The following is a 22,478-nucleotide window of genomic DNA, read 5'->3' on the forward strand; positions in this document are numbered from 1 at the left end:
CTGAGATATGAGCTAAGGCCTCAACTCCGTATTAATGTATGTGGAGTGGAGGGTTATTTCAGTGTACAGACACCCTGTACAAAGATATCAAGGTTGTTCTAGAGGGTAAATCTAGTCCTTTCTTAAGACTTGGAAAACTAAGTGTTGGTAACATTGAATGCAAGCGATGCTACAGTAAATGATTTAATCACCAATCCAGTAAGTTTCAAGAAAGCATTGGGTCGACGGGATTGGATTCACACTATCGAAGGGATGAGAACATTAAAACTAGAAAAATCCTTGTCAATTCTTGATAAGCCACACATCTTCCTCCCGAGATACCCAAGATGCTTTCCTGATTGAAATTACAGAATGTTTAGCGATTTTGTTTAAATTTGATTAACACAGAAGTCATTTCAACCCGAAATCAGAGCCAATGCGGCCCAGAGATATGCCATCTCTGTGAAAGAGTTGGCAAGCAAACCCGCAAACATATATTCATGCAGTGTATTGCTACATGTAGTACGAGAGTACTCCTATTGAGCCGGTTTGTTGGTGAGTGGGGTAGTTTGAGCTCTGAAATGTTTTGGGATAGATTGATAGCAGGTCATGAAGTATTCCTGACTGTACAGGTCGTAAAGGTGTTGCAGAAATATGGTTTTGTTTAATGTATCAGTTGCGCCAATTAATTATTGGATTGTGTTAAGAATTTTGTTAGGATTAACTTAATACTGTCAATTAATGAATTTTATGAATTTGTCGTTATAATAGTTGATTTGAATTCTGTTTTGAATTGTAAGTTAATGTTTTACAAATGTGTTTTTGGTATTACTGTGAAAAGTCAATGAATTCTGGCTAATTCACAATAAAAGAAATTAAAAAATGAATGATGTATCTTTGAAAATGACCCAAGTCGCAGCTGAAGTTTTATATTTGAAACCTTTTCAGGCTTATCCATGTCCCAATTATAATGGTTTAGAGGACTAAAACATGATCAGTGGCTATGTACGGATCCACGGTTTGGGGCTGTGCTAAGGTGAAGGTATTTCAAACAGGCAAAACTACATTTTAAGGGTTCTCTCTGGTCTTCCTCAGGGAGTGGCATCATTCTGTATGCATGAAGTTGTGGGTTTAGATTATAGAATGGAAACATTTAGAACAAACTCACTCCTTCAGTGGGCTAGAATATGGGTCACCGATACTCATGTTTACATGTAATGCAGTGGTGGTTTGTTAGTGATGTAAGTAGAGTGATGTGAGCCAAACCACTTAGATTAATTAAGCAATAAGACCCAGTGGGCGGGGGCATTACTGGGTCAGGTAATACACCAGGGCAAAGTTAACATGAGCCCTGACGCATTACCAGACTCTGTAATGTCCTTATATTGAGGTACTTTATTGAATAGAATTTGGGAATACCCCCTTAAAGTGCCATGGGATTCCCTGGATTAATTTTGAGGAACCAATGTATATTTCTAGTTTTAGTGTCCCCTTAGCAAGGGATACTCAACTGGAGCACCTTGGATCACCTGAAACTACTTGAATGAATTTCTTTAATTACACCAGTACTTCTGCGTACCCACATACAATTTGTTTCACTTGCAGCTAGGTAAAGGGACAGCACACACATTAATCTTTGAACATTCATGAAATGTCCTTCTCCGGAAATGAATAGTTAACCACCAATCGGGCAGAAACTCTTGGTTTCTCAGAGGAGGCCTTATGCATTTTAAACTTGATTAAGATTACAGGAAAATGAGTTGAGGCACACCAAGAAACCAGGGAAACTCCTAATACAATTAGAACGTCCCATCCGGAGGAACATCAACCAGAGGTTACATGCAGCGAACTTGTCACAATCCTTTAGAGCGGGACGTATACCAAGGGGATTGAGAGTAGATCTAGAAACCCCCATTGAGGAAAGACAGTCCGGAGTTCATAAACAGGTGGAAGCTAGTCTTGAACAAATGTTCCCTTGACCTAATTTTTTTTAACTATAGAATAACTGGACAAATCCTTAAACTCCATTGAGGCAGAGATTGGAGTGACCAAGTAAACACTGGAGTAATTTCTCACCAAACAACAAATTACCTCAACATTGGAGGACATTAATGCCAAAATAGAAGCATATAAAAAAAAGAGATCGAATCCCAAAAAAATCAGGAAATTTCGAAAGGGATACCTTAGTCTGCGAGTTCGATATTGTTTAGACTTGGAAAGATTACTACCACCATACAGCTAATCAGAACAACCAAAGGAAGCTGGGTAGATTTCAACGTAAACCACAATCGGATAAATCCTCATCCGACATATCTAGTATTGAACAAGAGGAAACCGCATCTTCAACTAGTGCCGGAATTGCATCAAATGTTATTTACAGCCCATATAAGTATCAGTATCAACAGCCTCTTTTTTTAGACGTCACCAGACAAAGAGCAAAAAGAATCAGCCCAGGAAGGTAACATTTCCTCAAAAGAAGACTTGGTGGTGACTATTTCCTCATATCGATTTATGGATTTTGAACGGAACACAAGACTTTTCAGAAAGGGATTTCCTGTGTACCTCATTATAGTAGTTACTTATTTAAGGAGATACTTGATTTTTTTTTAACGTTGTAAGAAAAATTCAACCATTTTTTTTATTCCAAAATACGTCCAAAAAGCACTTTCATGCCTCCAGTCCAGAATTCCATCTTGGATGCTTTCCAGAAGCATGTCTTGAATGACCTCAAGAACATGTGTTTCCGAAAAAAAAGAATGGGGATATTATTCGCACCATGAACAACAAGTGTGAAAACACGACTTTGAAACAACTCATTATCTGAAACCAGCAGACAAAGGAGGGGCCATGCTAAATGGATATCCCAAAATATTGGCAGGAAATGGAACTACAAATGTCAGCTATAGAAACGTACATGAAAGTTTATAGTGATCCTACAGAACAAGTGAGAACCATAATTAAAGTACTTCTTGATGAAGCTGAAATTAATGATTACATTTCACATCGTACTAAGGCATTCCTAACAAACATGTATCCCACCCTGCCTTTCATGTACATATTACTGAAGATGCATAAGAATTTAGAGAACCCTCCAGGCCGCCCCATTGTTGCAGCCAATAGTAATCTTTTAGAGCCACTTCCGCAATACATAAATAACATCATTCAACCTTTGGTCCAAACCAGCAGGACATACCTTAAAGATAACAATGATTTTCTGTTGAAGATTCAGCCTCTAAACTTTGATACAGACTAAGATAACTCATTCATGTTAGATGTAGCCAGCTTGTACACGCAAATCACTTAAGTATGAATAGAGGCAGTCTAGTGGCGTTATTTTCAACTGACCACTGCGATGCAGACAGTGTTCCTTTTAAGCTTATTCAAAATTGTTCTTGACAATAATTTCTTCTTGTTCGAATAGACACATATGTTATCCAAATCTCAGGAACATCTATGGGAGCTGCAATGGCAACCCAGTTATGCCAATACCTATATGGCATAATGTTTGACCACACAACTAAAATATTTCTATAGATATATAGACAGTGTCTTCGGAATATGGACAGGAACATCACAATGTACATGCTTCTTGGAAAATATGAACCGTATTACACCAAGAATCAAGTTTACTTCTAAACACAGCAAAACATCTGGATGTTGAAATCTATGTGAAGGATGGACAAGAACATTGTATTATCTTCCAGCTTTCATCCAAGAACGACGATAGAGTATCACATACAGTCAGTTTCTGAGATACAAACGCATAAGATCTGAAACGCCGCAGCACACTACCAATTTACTCGAATTACTCCAAAAGGTCCTAGACAGAGGATATTCCCAGGACAATGCGGATTCAGTATCTCAGAAGGCAGAAGCTGCAACAAGAAAATCTACTTTAACCCCAAAAGTTAAAGAACCCAAGTCGGATCTGGTATATGTGAACACGTATTCTCAGCAAAGTGTTAAAATTAAGACCATTTTTAAACTTCATTTGAAATGATTTCAACTGGATCCAACCACTAGCCTGTTATTTTCCACTTTCGCAACCTTTGCATACTGTGAGTCATCTAATAAGGGATGCTCTTGTCAGCCGCTATCAGTACTCCAAAGAGTAACCACACTCTATACAAAGGCACAATCCCCTGTAACAACTGCCAGCACTATCACAATGTGATCAAGGAAAATCCATTAATCATCCATACACAGGTCGGAAAATTGTACTTGAACATTCCACGACTTGTGATTATGCCAACATTGTCTATTGGATCAGGTGTCCCTCTAATATGTGGGCATCACCACACGTAAGGCCAAGACACGTTGGACAGACCACAAGTTCAACATCAGGACTAAGCCTGAAAACTCCCCACTTTTACAACACTTCATTCAGGCACGACATACGATAGCTCAAATGCATGTGATCATGCTGGATCAGATTAGACCACCCAGACTTGTTGGTAATCTACTCCGAAATCTACTCCAACAAGAGATAATCTGGATAGAACATTTTGATAGCTTGTCCCCACGTGGAATGAACACAGAATTTGACCTCACATGTTCTTTGTAGTATACCATAGACCTAATATGTGTTAATATGTGTCTGAAACTGAGGAACAATATGTAATACCCTATATGTTTGGTAAATTATAATTGTTAAAATGTACCTCATTGTTGTGACACTTTCGCCTATTTTTGACATTGTACATAATACTTTTTTTGAATAGTAGTGGATTGAACAAGTCAATTGAATGTTTCTTCTAATTACCTACTGTGTTTAATCTATTCATGTGTATGTATGTATATATATATATATATATATCTGACAGTGAAATGTTATAATATGTACTGAGGTGTTCCTGAAATCCAGGGCACACCATGATACTTAACGTGTCCGAAAAATGACCATTGTCTCCGTGTACATTATCAATATTACCCTGATGCCCTCATGTTAGCAATTTCTGGATATTTTTTGTCAGGAGACAACTAGGGATGTAACGGTATAACGGTATACCGTTAAAGATACCGTGAACCACTTAATTGAACAATAATAACCGTCACATTGTTTATACCGTTATACCGTTCATACCGTAAAGTGTGCTTTTCAATCTGATTTGGAAAGGCTGCAGTAAGCAAGTGCTGCGCAGTCTTGGTCTTGCACTGTTGGATGTGCCGTCTGCCAAGTAGTTTCAGTTGGAGCAGTTTTTAATGCCATTCCATAAACCACACGTGCCTGACACAAAATCAATATGTTAGCAATAGGAAGAATAGATACAGTGCCAAGAAGGAAAAGGGTTTACTTTGGGTTGGCGGCTTTGGGGTTTATATATTTATAATGGATAATGTTCTCTAAACATATGGCAATGGGGGATTTCCCTGGTTCTATCATTGAATTTACATATAATAAGTCACACTACGAAATTCACTCATCTCTGTGGGTATTCCCTGCTGCCATACCAAAGGGTAACATGTCCGTGATTACTGAACACCTTTTGGCCCGCAAGTAAACTAAAGGCTGTAACGTAAAGAGTCTGTGTGTGTCTGTATATGCGCACAAGCGTATACTACCATCAGCCTCCATTGATCGTGGCATGCAGGTTATCAAGATGGCAACATGTTCATCTTCACCAGTAGCCAGTGGGGGAGCATAAAGCCTAAATGACAACTTAAGAAAAGCTATTCATTTTGCTTTGCCAGTTGCAGCAGGGCTCCCCCCCTCCTCCTCTCCACACGTGTATTTGTGTTTGGTGGAAGCAAGGCATTTCAGTGGAAAGTATGTTGAAAAGCCCAATTCTGGCCCTGGGTGCCTGGTTTTGTTTGTGATGATAAATCTGTCAATTTATGACCTTTTAGAAAATATTTGTTAAGATTAGTTAACTCCACCTGCTAGACCGCGATAACTATGATATACCGTCATTTGGCAAGAAGGTTATCGTACCGTCATAAAACTAATACCGTGACACCCCTAGAGACAACACATTTCAAACATTGCAATGAAGAGAACACATTAACTGAAAGGTGATGTATTTAATGGACGATTGTTTAATGTGGTAATGTTCTTGTATTGAAACGTAATCTGTAATGCAGGACATATATTAACATCAACTAGGTGTGATAGCTTTGGCCACATGAGACAAACCAGGGGTATGTTCCACACAATGTCCAATGCAAATCGGATTGCGAGTCAGCATTAGACTTGAACATTATAAGGCAATGGTTCAAGGAAAATAAGTGATAACACATGGACATGTGAGTGAGATGCTTTTTATAGGAATCACGTAAAGCCAGGGACGTCATTTGGGGGTCGCCAGAGGTCGCAACTGCGACCTCTGAGGTCTCCCTTGCGACCTCTGTAAAAAATAAAATAAAAAGAAAATCTTTTTTTTTCTTTTTTTTTTCTTCCGTTTTTGTAATACAAGGTCCTGGAGTGGCTGGCTCTGATGTTCAGTCCCTTTTTTAAAAAAAAAAAAAGAAAATAAGAAAAATAAAAACAGGAGTGCCACAAGTCTAACACTTTCAGCACTGACCCTAAATAAGAAAGAATAGGAAACCAAATAATGTGTCTTTCTGGAATTCTGTACAATAATTGCTAGACTCATTAAAGGTTTATTTAGGCACACTTCAGAGGGTGAGTCACTGATTTAGTCTGTTCTTAAACGCCTCAACTCAGCCTTTCATCCTTCTGAGGTCGATAAATGAGTACCAAGACAGGTTGGGTGATATTGGGTGTATATTTTTTCTATATAAAGCGCTTAAGCATAAGTGCTATATAATAACACACCATCATTTGGTCATGGACGTCTGCTTGCATTCACAGTAATTTGGTAATATGGGCCTATACACACTGATCTTAACGCTACATATGGCGATCCATTTTTGCATGAAATGTACATCACATTATAGTGATATAGTAACCATATTTTTCGTAGTGTACAATGCTGTGATGTCACTTCGTGTTTTGGCAACAGGTGAAAGGTTGTGTTCCATCGCTTCCGGCGATATCACCTCGGGGTGGGGTCAAATGACATCACTTCCTGTGATGTCATCAGGGGTCAAGGGTCGTGTGATGTTACTTCCGCTACCCCTGGCATTTTGGTGAAATGACGTCCCTGCGTAAAGCTCACACAGGAACTATTTCCTTTTTGGATGTGTAAGAACATATCACGTAAGATGGAAACATGTGTTTATTGGATTTTACAAATATCCACTCCTTTCATGCTGAGTACATGCCACTTGTGGTACATTTGCGTAGAACCAATCCAGATCTCGGTCTCGGTCAGTTACTGATTCAATTCACGAATGAGCAACGTCATGACGCATGCACACATCAAACCACTCACATGATCAAATTATTGAGTACAGAGCCGAGTGTGGGACAGTGGGCCGCTTTCTAGCTGCTTTCCGTCCCACACTTTGCATTTGTTCGAACTACAAGGTAAGCAAGTGCATGCGTAGAGTTGCTTAATTCCACACTGCTAGTTGCAGAGAAGTTATAGAAACTAGTTGATCCTTAGAATGAATTTTGGTCTCTTACACGACCGGAGGAGCAATATTTCATGCATCGATTTATAGTGTTCAGTAAGGCAGATTGATCGGCATCACAGTAAGTGGATTTCCTTTTGGTTTCTATTGGGGTAATTGAAGCGATACATATGGTTTCACTTGCAAGCTAACATTTTCCACACCTATGAGTCCCTGTGATCTCGCATCAGTGAGTATTGTTTCATTAAATGGACAACTACTATCTAGTGTGCAGATAATTGGCTTTTTCCAAAATGCACGAAGTTAAACAGTTAAGTTTTCTCGTTTTTCAGTAGTTCTTTCCCAAAACGATACCTGATGGTTATTTCTGGCAGCGGTTCCTTCTACAACAGAGGTTTCCTTAAGATTTATATATTCTGACAAGGTTCGTGGATAGTTATGAGACAGTTTCTTGAAGTTCAAATGAGCCCTTATGAGTTTACATTTTCAGAGTACTGAAACACTGTTATTTTTCTTAGGAAGACAAAGTGTTCACCTGAAGAAGGGAGGGTTTCACTCCCGAAACGCTTAGTGGTAGTGTGAACATAACTCCCAACACATCCTGGCTACATGCTACAGAACATTCCTGCAAAATACCTTTCAGCCATACATTATTAATACCTACATTGTTATTCAAACAAACCTAATGGGTTAATTTAAGTTGTTAATTTTATGTGCAAAAAAGTTGGCTCAGAAGAATGTAGGTGAATGTATAACGTAAATAACATAATTTGGACTCGATTAAAATTCGTAGTGGATACAGATTGACCTACAATGTGTTCTACTTTTTTTCTTATATTCATGCAAAATATAAATTAGGATCATACCTTATATTGAGGTTCTTTATTGTCTAGAGTTTGGCGTTATCCCATTGGAGTGCCCAGGGATTTCCTCGATTCATTTAGAGGAACCAACGTATATTTCTGTTCTGTCCCAGCCCAGAGGGGTTTATTGCTATTCGCATCCTGGCAGGCTTACCAGAGTGCTAAAATCAGTGGTCGAAGTGAGCGGGAGCGGTGCTCCTATACTTTTTTAAATTACCTTTTACAGCTCCTATACTTTTATTTTAAAAATAAACCGTAAAAATTGTACTTATGTAAATAGGGGCTGGGGGAGGTGACTAGGGATGTGGTGAATTAGGCTGGGGGCTATGTGTGGTTATATGCTTCAATGTAATTGGTTGTTTTTAAAAAAATGTGTTTTGATGGTTTCAAGTACTTTAAATGTCTTATGGAGTGTATTGTAATGTATGTGATTTTATAGTTTTGTAAATAAAGTTTCCAAAAAAAAAAAAAATACCGTTCCGGAATGGTTTCGTTTTAAAATAAATGTGTAGGAAGAAGTTGAAACTTGCACTGAATGTTCCCTTAAACAGCAGGTGCAAGTGTTTGGGGGTGTGTATTTTGTGTGGGAGGGTACGTGGTGATGGGTTTGCGGGGAGTGGGTGCAGGTCAGCAGGGAACATAGTTCCACTACTTCTTTTACACTTCGCCCACTGGCTAAAATGGTTGCTGTTTCTCAGTAAAATAAAATACAAACCAAGATGGCCACCATGGCCAACTGAACTACACATTGTCCCTTCTTCTTTTCCATGGCAGCCATTGCCACGTCAAAGTAGTGCCGGAACAGTGTTTCAGGTGCCGGCGAGGTACCAGGCAGCACCAGTTAAGTGGGACTGGGGTGTGGGTGGGGAGATGGAATTTTGTGGGTCAGGGGAGTCGCTTACCTGTTAGCCTGCAGGGAAAATGGCAGCCTCCTGCTGCTCAGAGGGCTCGGAATGCAGCATTTACCATGAGGTAAAGCATGCATTCCCAGGTCCCTGATTGGCTGGGACGCCTCTTGGACCCCCTCTCCAAAGTGCTTAACATATTATAAAGGGCTCCACTCACAATAATCAAGAACTTTGGTTTACGTGCCTTTCTCAAATGCCTTCAAATGAAAAAGTCTGATAAAAAACGAAATGCACGAACAATTAAAAATGAAGTGGAAATATTTAGATTTTAATTGATAGCCCCATCTTATGTAACAGTGGAATATTTAAACTGGATGGACAAACTTGTATCAGATTGTTCATATAATGAAAGGTCGATAAAATCTTCTTTCAATCTTATCTATGACCAAGAAATGTAAGGAACTAGTTTAATTGCGGACCCACGCCTTTTTTTGCCCTGATAACAATTGAAACGTGTCCAAAATATACACTGATCAGAAGTAAAACTCTAACTTTCTTAACAAATAGATTTTTTTTTTAAACGAGTAGTAAGCTAGGCATTCTATATTTTTTTTATAAGCAAAGCCTGGGCGATTAGAATATTTACTGATGTTGATGAAAAAATCGAATGAGAGAGGAGTGTATTTAATTACTTTTTTCTTTTTAGAAGTTATGTTTTCAATATTGGCTCTTTCGCCGATTTGCACACACGTTTGCACTGACGATCATTAACATTTCTTGTGCATTTTGTGGATTACCTTATTTCGCTGTTTTTAGATGTGCAATATTTTTTTGGGTATGCTTTAATGTGTCAACATTCCAAAATAAAGATTTGTGCTTTGTTTTGAATTGATCAAAGAAGACTAAAATAACACTCTTAGGCTCCACTGGCAGTGGGCCTATACTTAAACCATCCGACTTCTCTTGAACAACCATTGTTACTTTAACTATTTGTTTCTCAAAATGTTGTTTGTTTTTGAAGGTCCACTCGCACTTGATTGTATATCCCTTTAAAATAATTGTTTAGTTTTATGTGCACTTAATTTGAATCTTTTTTCTGATCAGGCACAGTTTGGCACGTTATCAGACTATTTTGATGCCCTTGAGCGTGCAGCTGTGGATCAAAAGAGCAGCAAATCAGTGTTCCCTGTTTTGAGCGGCGATTTCTTTACCTATGCAGATCGAGACGACCATTACTGGAGTGGCTATTTTACATCGCGTCCTTTCTACAAACGACTTAACAGAGTTATGGAATCAAACTTAAGGCAAGTATGGAAATGTGACATAACGGATCAGTAGAAAAGTAAGCAAATCAATAACCTGTTTATTTTACCCAATCTATGAAGCACAAAAAGTGGGAGAAGCAAACTTTAACCACTGGTTGTGCTCTCCCACTGATTTCACAATGTGTTGCACTTGAGAATTCATCCCTCCTTGAAGGGCACTTCCCTGCCCAAGCTACTAGCAAACCTGGTCAGGCCATGAGTGAAATGAAGGGATGTGTTTGTCGCACTTTGTCCCTGGTATTCTGTTACAAATGTTTTACCTTTTTTGTACGTGAAACAGTTTTTTTATTTTTACAATTTGAAGAGTGTACAAACACATTTGCTTGTTGATGCATTCTTCTGAGGGTCTCCAGTGGGTTCTTACTGAACATGCTTAGGCGGCTCACGCCAGACAATCACCCTATGCATGTGGTGATAGCATTGATAGCTAAAACAATGAAAACGGGCACCCCAACCAGGCCACCCTCCCATTCTAGTGGTCTTACTCTCGCACACTGTACAGGCATTGATGGACTAGAACACAGAGAAAAGCATTTTGTGTGCTGGGGCGCCATCTATGGCTTCCCAAGCTTTAAGGGTTTTATAGAGCTACACACACGAAATGCAAGCAAGCACTTTTTTGATGATTTGGTTTACTGACTTTAGTTAAATGACTGGGATTTCTGTTCACCTGGACTCTATTCCTGGTTTTCTCTACCGGACTACATTTTGACAGCCTAGGTACCACTGTTCGCTTATCTGCCCAATTTAGACTGCTTAGAATTTGGCAAAATGTCCAGATAGAATTATTATTTAAGCAATGTTATCCGAGAGGGGGTCATTACCAGGCCCGGTAATGCTCCCCCATGCAAGGGTCATATTGCTGTTAGTATCCAGGCACGTTGTACCAGGATACTAATAGTGTTTTTTTTAAGTTGAAAAAGGACGCGTATGCCGTTTCTCAACCAAAATAAATACAAACAAAGACGGCCGCCATTAATAGGGTAAGAAGGGACTACACATAGTCCCTTCTCCCTTTCCACTGTGTCAAACCGCCCTTCGAAACGTGGCACAAACACTACTGTTGCTGTGTCTGCGAGTAACATGGAAGCAGAAGGTAAGTGGGGCAGGGCTGGGAGGGGGTGAAATGTGTGGAAAAGAGGGGACTGTGTGTGTGGGGGGGGGCGCGGGGTGCCAGGGAGCACTTGCCTCATTATGCAGCAGGTGAAGCTTGCGGGTTCCAGCTCTGACAAGGCTCTGAGTTGGGTTGTTACCTTGTGGTAAAGCCCCTGTTCTGAGCCTCCTCATTGACTGGGGATGGGGGCAACACCACGCCACCGCTAGGTACTAATAATAAAACAGGACAATCGAGAACCAACCCAGTAGCTTAGAACAAGGGCTGCCTTGTGTGCCCAGTTGTGGATTACAATTCACGATTAATTTTCCTACATGTTTTGCATTGTGTATTCGTACAGCCTAGTACTTCCAGCTGGGCTGAACACCCAAGCAATGTATGTACATGCCAAACGTGTGCTTGTTTTTCTGTTACTTCATGTGCTAGAAGTGTTCCTCTGGCTTGCACTTTTTAGGCAGACTCTGATCGGCCCATAAAATAAAGCTGGTGCAGTTTACCTCCAATGAGTCCTCTCTGTCCCAGCCGTACCGACTTTTCAGAGGTGGCAGAAGTGTTGGCACATTTGCTGAATTCTCTAGAAGCCAGAAATCCTCTACTTCATAAGACAAGATGTGGTCTGGTAACGGAATTGGTGTCACTTGTTTGTTCTTTTTAGCACTGTCTCGCATGGCCTTATCCTGGGCAAACCACTTTCCCTCCTTCCACCAGGTGGCCCTTTCCTCTAAAGTTTGAAGCCCCTCCAAATGGCCTAAATGCTGTTAGATGAATGTAAGAAATTAGCTACGCTTATTAGAGCTGCTTCACTGAAGTACACATTTGGCATATGACTATAAACCATGCTCATCATGGTGGTTCATAGTAAAAGCACTGGGGTCTGCATGCTGACATCGTATCCAACATGTAACAGAAACTTCCCGATGCTAGTCCCTGCTTTCTCACTTCACAACGGTGTGTGTGATCGTAGAAAAATCAATCTGCTTCCATGGTGCGTAACCGCTTAAGTTTGTTGTTGGCCAAAAGATGAGGCTCTTCTTCATATCAGTTAAATAATCAGAATAGTGCTATTACAAAAGTGGACATCTACACTGACATTCCATTTTGTGTGATTAATGTTAACTTTGGGAAGATTGAAGCCACTGCAGTGGAATTCCACATTCCATTGTTAAGGATAAATTTGCCACAATGTGCCTTACTAATAAGTGAAGCCCCACAAACCCGCTAATTGAAATGAATGCCTTTTATCTACAAGGCCATAGAATTTTCTTTTGAAAACAGCTTTGGAGTTCCTCCAGTGAAACTTTGACAATAGCAGTGATGTAGTATTTTGCCTTCTGACTTTATTTTTTACTGGAGGCTCCGTTCAAATACCACTTACATGAATTCAGATCACATTCTAGACACAGTAAAATTTCAAGTGTTTGGATCCACACTGCCGTTATCCTGGTAAGACCACCTTGAACTCTTGCATTCAGTATCCATGTTCCTAGTCATTCTCTGAAGTTTTGGCCCTCAGATCAACAGTCATTTGCTGAGGTTTAGTGGGCAATAGACACTGCTCCTTTTGGCTGGGTGGATGATTTCCAAAACTTTACACATTTTCCACTGCTCCCACTGTATTGCGATACATCAGGAAATGGATTCTCTCCACTCCGGATGGAGTTGAACCTATTTTCACTTCAGTGGCATGTTTGTCTGATTCTTTTGGGAAGCATCTTGTATACCTTACCATTGTCTTGATCTTCTCTGGACACCCCAGGATTCTTTGCCTTGGCACTCAACTTCAATTAGGAAATGAGCATTGATTGGGTACCCATCACTAGGGCCCCATTATGACGTTTGCGTTTTGTTGTAGGTCCACCTGATTTATTCATGATTATCTTGCAAATGTTTTTAGTCATGGTTAACTCACTTGTTTTTGGTAAACTGAGGATTACTGGTACCTTTATTTTATGTGTGCTGTCATAGGGGCTTCAGATTAGGTCATTTGATGAAGCCGGATATCTGGGCCCAAAAATGTATCCTGGTCATGACAATATTTTAAGGATTCCTATTGTATGCCATGATTCATCACATAACCACTACCTAAGCAGGTGTGTACTAAGGAGGTTTAGAAGAATCACTCACAACGGAGCAGTGTGGCAAAGCAACCATATTGACATCACCACATGAACCTTCCTATGGTATCCCCTTGTCCACGACACCAGCTGTGTGCAGCGAGTATATCCCCAGGCATAGACCAATACCTTTGGCAAAAACAAACCAGCAAAAACTATATGTCCCATAATTGTAAACCACAACGTGAATTTATGGACCCAGGAGGGGATAGATCAACGAAATGGGATGAGGCTTCGTAAGTGTAGGGCACCTGAAACTGTGGCTCTCTCCTACACTGTGGTTTAATATTATCCTTCGTTACAGACCACGAGGCCCAGCCAAAACCTTCCTAACCAACTTATTGGAGGTTTTAACATTTGGTTAGACAATTATTCAGTACCAGACTCTGCCAAGCTGTGGGAGATTTTGGACAATCATGAATTGACGCCCCTTACTACCTTTCCTTCTCATCAACCTGGTCACTGCATTGACCTTATTTTGGCATGTGGCCATGGAACTTTGATGCTCAATACCTAGACCATTTTGTTAGTTTTCTCCTTTAATTCTGACTGGAAAACACAGAGCACTAACCAATTGGTATCACAGGATGAAAGATCTGCTTGCAATTCCAGTGTCTAAATTGGTTGACTCCTTGGCTAAATGCAGAAGAGGAGAAAGATTGAAGTGGAGAACAACCCTGATCAAGCGGAAGGCAGAGTAGGACAGCACACAGGATCTGAAAGCCGAAGGAAAGTGCAGAGACTCTGAACTTTGGGAATGAGGAAGTACTCCAGAGGCAGTGAGTGAAGTCTAGTGGGAGACCGAGAAGGGAGGTGACTCAAGTAAAAGGTCCCCTAAGACTAACCCAGGAAAGAAGAACATGGTGTACATGTGTAGTGTAGAAACATTATAATAAAACCCAACCATCCTTACCCCTTAAATAAAAGGCATAACATTGAATATACTTGTTGTGCCATTTATTTTTAACCTGTGGTGGCAGTGAACTGGCTTAGCTGGCCTCTGAACTTTAGATTAGAAATGGTTGGTTCATCTATACTGGTTTGATAAACATTAATCTGAACTTATGGTCACACTGAATGCGTTGGCCTTAAAACATATCACTTAAAATTGTAAATTCCATAAACTCATACATGCAATTGTCTGGTGATACTTTGCATATCAAGCATGCCAGCTGCACAGGTCTCAGGCAAGCCTTTTATGCTTCTGCGAACAGATTGTGGTTGCCATTTGGTTGCCTGTTGTCTCCTATTCTGAACCTGCTGGTGGAATAACCACAATTTACACCCGTCCTTGTATAGTGTGTAGCAATGATAAATATATTTCTAATGTTTTTGAACCTGCTTAGATCACATGCTGTGCACATAGTCCAACATTTAGTGGTAATTGCAGAGTATTGCATCTTTTCTTCAAAGATCGAAAAGGGACATCGACATGGGCTTGAATGTAACACTATCGCTAACGTCACATGTAGTGTGCCCAAAATCATTCACGCGTCAAGGTCCCACAGATAGTTTTTTTTCCGCCTATCTAGTTGGTTGCACATAATGCAGAGCTCGTAAGAGTTTTATATTGCTGTCCAAGTTTTTCGGCGGTTTGTTTGCCTTTGACAACTACTCAAAGGCTGTTAGACGCCTGCTCTTGTTTGTTAGTTAATGATCCATCCAGTGACTGCTCAGTGACTGTTTTCCACATGGCCTTAGCACTCCGGTCGGGCCTTTACAGTAAGGAGAGTAGGGCCCTGTTCGTACTGTGTTCTCTTGAAGGCCTTTTCTTCACCCCTTCTCTCCGATTTCCTGTGGTCTGGTTGCCGTTTCCCTCAGATATGGAGAGAATGCCTTCTGAATGTTGCCTGACTTGCAATGGCAAATTGTCCTGGAAATAACACCCATCGCTGATGCAATCAGTGTCTCCCTTGTGATCACGACGAGCATAACTGAAGCCTGTTAGCTCTTTCGGGCTAAAGACCCTGAAAGACAAGCATACAAAATGGTGGGCGACCTACGCTATGCAGGCCGAGTGTCACTCTCCCGGCAGCGGCAGCGCCTCAGACAAGTACTCGGTTGGCAGCCGCAGCTACGATTTGGAGGCCGTCAACCTTACCGTAGAGCCCTGATGCTCCCACGTGTCTGTCCCCGGCCCATGAATTTCTCGGGCCAATTCGATTATATTTTAAAAAGGCATAGGGATGTTGATTCCTTTGCTGTCCCGTCTAAATCACAAAGGCTTCACTGCCCAGGTGCTCAATTCTCATCCCTAGTTGATTCCCATCAGGGACTCCAGATGGATGGGTTTCTAGATGACCCAGGGGACCCTAGTCAACACATTTTCTATGTCCAAGACTCTGGCCAAGAAAACCAAGATCCTACTTACCAGGACCCCGATTTGAACCCTGTAGATGACCAGGGCATGTGGCCTGCCACTCACCCTCAAGCCCTGACCCAGGGAACATTTTTCTAGATGCTCCTCCTATTCCCCAGACCTGGGACACACCTATTGACATCCAAATGATGTTCAAGAACCTTCTAAAGAGGGCTGCTGACCACTTTCAAATGACCACACAGGAAGCCGCCCCTGATTCAGACGTCGACCCCGGTCAGCCAAGTCATCCCTTTGTTGAACTCAGTCAAGAAGCGTCTGGCCCAATCATTGCTCACACCATAGCTCACATGTTAGGTTAATCCCTGTTTGGAGAAAATGTTCTGCCTGTCTCCTTCAGGCTGCTGTACATCAGGGCCATGCCATCCCTGACTCCCGGGTGGTAAGTACTACATGGAAGAGGGCTGAGGTACCACTGTCCTCTTTGGAATCCCCTCTCGACAAGGACTGCAAGATATTGTACCCCCTTGGCAAGCGTGTGACCACCTCTGCTGTCTTCATCAGATTAGCCAGCAATACCACGCTCCTAGGGAGCTACAGTGACGTTCAGTGGGGCCTTGCGCAAGAGGACCTGCAAGATGTCACAGAACCCGCTCCCACCCGTGTTTTGATCGTGGTTGCGGAAGGATGGCGAGTCACCCAGAATATTCTTTAAAATACCTTGATCTCTGCCGAAACTGCGGGGCGTAACCTTGCCCAGGGGACCCTTCTCAAACACCACACCTGACTCAATAATTCACGCTTTAAACCGGCAACTCAAGCCTCCCTGATAAACAAACCGGTGCAGGAAGCCAACCTTTCTGGGAAAGTGTTGATGAGGCTGTGGGGACAACCAAGAAAGAGCACAAGACTTTAAAATCACCCCATCAAATCTCAGCCAAGCCCTTCGTCCAACAGGGCAATTTCAACACCCGCCGGCCCTTTCACAGGCAGTCCTTCTCCCGCTCTTCCCAGGGACAATATGGTTTGGGGGGGTGGGGGCGGCTCCAACTGGACCTCCGTACAGGACTCCCCCAGTGGTTTACAGTCTCCTCAATAAAGGGAGTTTTGTCAGGGGGGGGTAGAGGCAGAAACTCTGCTTCCAGAGGCTCCCCGGCCTCTGCCTCCAAGTGACTCTGCGGTACAAGTCCCCTCACACACTTCCCCAGTCGGGGGACGTCTAACATTTTTTACCCACGTGTGGGAGGGGATCACATCAGATCAGTGGGTACTCAAGACTGTCACCCATGGGGACTGCCTCGAATTCCTCCATCTACCCCGCTACCATCCACCTGGGAGCAGACGACTGTCATCAGACCGTCTGCGCAATCTGTTGGACGAGGTCCAGGTCCTGCTGGAAAAGGGTATTTATTCAATATGCTTCCTTCTACCCAAAAAGGATCTAACCATGTGCCCTGTTTTAGATCTCTGTCCTGCAAACCAGTATGTCAAACCTCTGAAAATCTGGATGACCATTCTTAAGAAAGTAATCCCGTTGCTATGGCAGGGGGATTACATGGCCACATTGGACATAAAAAAAATGCATTCTTTCATATTTCAATGTTGCCAGCATACAGAAAGTACCTCTGGTTCAAGATGGAGCACATGCGCGATCAGTTCAAGGTTCTGCCCTGAGGGTGTCTACGAAGGTACTAGCGGTAGTGGCAGCTCATCTGCGCAGGCAGTCCACCCTGTGCACCCTTACCTCGACGACTGGCTCATAACCGGAGACTCGTACGGAATATGGCTGGGAAATACCCAGAAGACAGTAGATCTTCTATTCAATGAAGGTTTCTCTATCAACAAGAAGTCCAGTCTGGTTCCCCAGCCAATTTAAACAGTTTCTGGGGGCCCTGATTCGGACAGAAGAATGGCTCGTCTTCCACTCCGAGAGGGTTCAAAACATGCTGTTCCAGATCCCTCATTATGTAGCCAGTTACCGGGTAACAGTTTGCAAGGCCATGCAGCTGCTGGGAATAATGGCTTTTCTGGCATCTTCCTAGTTCCTTATGCTAGTTTGCGCCTGTGCCCCATGCGGGAGTGGCTCTCGAGCCAATGGTGTCGGTGGTGTCAGGCCAGCAGACAGTGGTACGATCTAGTGGTTGTCTCGACAGCCCTCGTTCAGTCTCTGCCGTTGTGGTCAAGGGAAAACATTCTGCAGGGGAAAACCTTCACCACCCCTTCAGTAGAGGCCCCTTTCATCACTGTCGCATCTATGTCACGGTGGGGGGCCCACCTCCTTCCAGAGACTGCGCACGGCGTATGGTCCCCATCAGTAGCATCCAATCACATCAATCTGTTGGAACTATTTGATGTTATTGTTAGGGAGAATTCTCCGTTTAGGCTGAATTTCCTAACCTAGTGAGTCCTCCAGCAGCTTTGCTGGATTTTTGGGGTTTATTTTTTTCTCCTGCCAAGAGTGAGACTCTTTTACCCTCACTCTTGGGCATGATTTGAGTGTGTTTCTTTGAATCTAGATGTGTTTAATGGGCTATGGGGTCTTTTACCCCATAGGGCTTCATGTGTTTTTGTGATGTGTGTTACACAGCACCTTCAGTGCAGTAACACAGGGGTGGCATAGTGACCCCCCAGTATAGACTCCATACCCTTGGACTGACTACTGTCTCCCAGGGCATGTAAAGTCACCATTGACTTTACTCGTCTTAAATTCTGAACAGAACCAGTACAAACCATCATATTGTGGACATACTGGCTGGGGCAATTCAATTGCCCCGGGGTCTGTTAGTCGAGGGGGCACGTCTCCGTCCCCTCTGAGATCGAGTTTTGGCTGGTGGCAGTGGATACTACTTTTTATATTCAACCGCAAATATTTCTCTATGGGATTTTCCCATTGTTCGAGGCTACTATCTTTATTTATTTAATTACGATAGCCTCAAACATACCGCCGGTTTATTTAACTAATATTAATTCTCCGGTTGGTATTTTTTGCCAAAACTCGGTTCTAAAATGGCGTTTGTGTTCTCTTCTGTGACTCCAACCCAAGTCGAGCCCTTTGTTCCACTTTTTGGCGGGCTTCTCCACAGAAGCCCTCCAAAGTGGTGCCACTCTGTCTGGGGTACTTAGGAGGGGTGGATGGGGATTTAGGCACCCTGGACTGAGTTGCCTAGTCAACTCAAGTCGCACTCCGTCCTGATTGGCCCAAGTGGTGAGCCGGCCGACTTACCACTTAGCATGTTTGAGTGACAGCTAGGCTGAGTTAATGGGGATTTTCTGCATAAAAGCAGGGCTTTGGGGACTGGAACTTCAGAAGTCGCCACAGGACCTAAGAAACCGACGAGGGAGAAGCTGAGCCGACCTGCCACGACGACACCACCGGTGGAGCCGAGCTGGACCGTCTCACCACTTTTCCCAACGACAGAGGAGATCTCCCGCCGGAGAGTCTTCTTTCTTTGACTGGTGGGAATAACCAGTTTCACCGTCTTTCGCCTTCCTGACGTATCTCGTGGCCGCCTTGCCTGTGCCAAGCACCCCGGCAACCGGGATACCACGTTTTACCACGACCGCGAATTAAAGGGTACTACCTTTAACCGGAAAACTCTGCGGATGGTTTCTTCCCTGGCAGTGCAACGACCTTCATCTTTCTTCCAAGTCGAGATCTTCTCTTCCCCTGGACAACGACGCGACTTGCACCCCCTGCCAGGAACAACTGCCACCGCTGGAGGATCCTTCCCACTTAAGGTACCGTGTCCCGCCTGGCTTCCATTGCCACCGACTATACAGGGTAGATTTAGTCCCCGGCTTTCGAACCTGGGTTAGCCTGGGACACCCTGGTGAAACTTTTCTGAGCCTCTCTAAACTCTTTTTGAACTCTCTGCAAGACTTTCTAAGCCTAGTGTAACTGTGTGATCTTGGGCGCATTTGTGCTCTGCTCTCTCTAAGAGTGGGCCCAGCCTTTGGACTTTGGCTCACCAGTGACTTTTTGCTCTTCTGCCTTGCAAACAGTGTTCCTAAATCTTAGAGTGGTGTACCTTTCCATATTCTGTCTTTTTCCCCCTCCCTTTTTCACAAACTTATTGGAGTGCCATCTAGTTAAGCGCTCACCTCTGTATGAAAATAAGTGGTGTTTTACTAAGACTCATCTGATAAGGAATAAGGGGTGTATATATTAGAATAGTAACTGTGTTTAGAGTGTTTTACAAAAAGAGTGCTGGAGTGTTTCAAACAGTGTGTTTTTAAATAAATAATTATATACTTTGATACCAAAGCTCTGGTCAGTGTTTGCTTGTATTATTGTGTCTGAGTGCCTATTGTGTATACTTTGCATACTGCCTAACTCTTCTTGAGGGAAGTCTGACTGCTCAGCCACAGCTACCAGGTAAATCTGGGTGGTACAGACTGCTACCAAGTGGGTTTACTGCTAACACCTGTAGTCCTACATCTTTTGCAGTGTTCCCTAAGGGAACTGCACAGGTTTCTGCCTAACAGTTATCAAAGCACTAAAAGACTTCCAGGCTCACCTTCAGGGGAAAACAGTTCTCGTCCTTATGGGCAGCACCACACCCATGCACTCCCTGAACAAACAGGGGGGCACTCATTCTCTAGGGCTATCCAAGCTTTCCCAGAACATCTGGAAATCGGCACTCAAACACATGTTCTTTCTATCGTAACATGTTCCAGGGGAAAACAATCTGGCACATGTGCTAAACTGAGACTTGGATCTACCCGTAAAACACTAGTGGCGCTTGTATTTGCAGGATCGTGTTTTTCAGACAACGACCCGTTTGTGGCTCAGGAGAAGCCCAATCCCCGGATTACTCCTCCAGGTACCCACATAAGCGCTCCAAAGGCAACGAAGATGGTCTGGAAGATTTGCCTATGCTCCTCCTCTCAACAGGATAGTGCACAAGATGCACAAGGGACCATTCCCAATGATCCATGGTGGGCCTGGCAGCCGTGGTTCTCCCCGCATCCATGTCCCAGACACTCAACTTAGCAATTTGGCTCCTGAAGTCCTAGAGTTTGGGCACCTCCAACTCCCTCAGAGATGTATGGACATACTCAGGGAAGCACGAAAACCTGACACCAAGCATTGTTACTCCAATAAGTGGAAACGCTTTGTTTTCTGGTGCAATGGTAGGAACGTCAATCCTATTGACTGCTCCTTCAAAGATATTGTCCTGTATCTAGCACATTTATTAGACTCAGGACTTGTTTTCAATTCCCTAAAGGTCCACCTGGCTGATCTCTGCACATACCACATCCCAGAGCAAGGTTTCATGGTGGACAGTTCCTATCATTAAGGCTTTTATGGAAGGAGTTAAGACTTCACCCCCTATTTCCAACCCAACTCCCGGATGGGACTTTTCACAAGGTTAATGGGACCTAATACACAAGGCTAGCCTTGAAGCCCTCAACTATAAGACTGCCTTCCTGGTGGCCATCACCCCGATAAGCAGGGTTAGTGAACTGCAGACCCTCTCAGTTCAGGACCCATTTGTAACTATGCACAAATACAAGGTGGTTCTGAGCACACACCCACGTTGTGCGCCTAAATTCATCTCGAAGTTCTATGTGAACCAATCAATCGAACTTCCCACTTTCTTTCAAAACCCCACTAATTTGGCAGAAAGAAGCCTTCATACAGTAGATGTGAGTAGGACAGTAATATACTACCTTGAAAAGACTAAGCCACTGAGAAAGACAAACCAATTCTTTGTCTCTGTGGCAGCTGGTAGAGAAGGGAACCCTGTCTCTAAATCGGCTATTTCCAAATGGATTGTAAATTGCATCACACTGGGTTACTCTCTTGCCAAGAGAGATCTGCCCTTTACGCCTAGAGGTCACTCTACTCTGGGCCCAGGGGCTACCATAGGTTTCATTGCAAATGTTCCTCTAGATTCCATTTGCAAAGCAGCAACCTAGAGTTCTGTTCATGCCCTCACCCAACACTACTGCTTAGACACACACCTCGTACTGCTAGCTAGTCTATGCACATCATGTGATCTCAGCAGTTTCATAAACATCAGAAGACATACATTACTCACCGTAATCATATTTCTGATGATTGTATCTGCTTAGATTCACATGGGGCCACCCTGCTTCCCCTCTTGGGGTAGAAGGAGCATAGACATCTAACACCTACTTTCTTCTGTACTCACTCACACCTCTGTAAGGCTGCCTCATGGCAGAACGAAAACAACCGATGAGACCTCTGCGCATGTAGAATTTTGGGTACACTACATGTCAAGTTAGGGATGGTGTTAGTCACACTCATGTCAACATCCCTTTTTGATCTTCGAAAAAAGATGCAATACTCTGCGATTACCACTAGATGTCGGACCATGTGCACAGCATGTGACTCTAAGCAGATACAACCATCAGAAATAAGATGACAGTGAGTAATGTAGGTCATATTTTTTAAATAGTATTATTTCATAACTAT

General features: G+C 42.8%; 1 protein-coding gene across 1 annotated transcript in view; it reads left to right on the plus strand.

Annotated features, from left to right (window-relative positions):
• Positions 1-22,478, plus strand: part of MAN2A1 (mannosidase alpha class 2A member 1) — a 1,346,034-nt gene that overhangs the window by 717,941 nt on the left and 605,615 nt on the right. The window contains exon 9 of the mRNA XM_069625484.1: positions 10,271-10,470. Coding sequence (XP_069481585.1) covers positions 10,271-10,470 — 200 coding nt within the window. The remainder of the gene's footprint in view (positions 1-10,270; positions 10,471-22,478) is intronic.

This window comes from Ambystoma mexicanum, chromosome 6p (genome assembly GCF_040938575.1).
Source record: "Ambystoma mexicanum isolate Mex_15411 chromosome 6p, UKY_AmexF1_1, whole genome shotgun sequence".
Taxonomy (NCBI): domain Eukaryota; kingdom Metazoa; phylum Chordata; class Amphibia; order Caudata; family Ambystomatidae; genus Ambystoma; species Ambystoma mexicanum.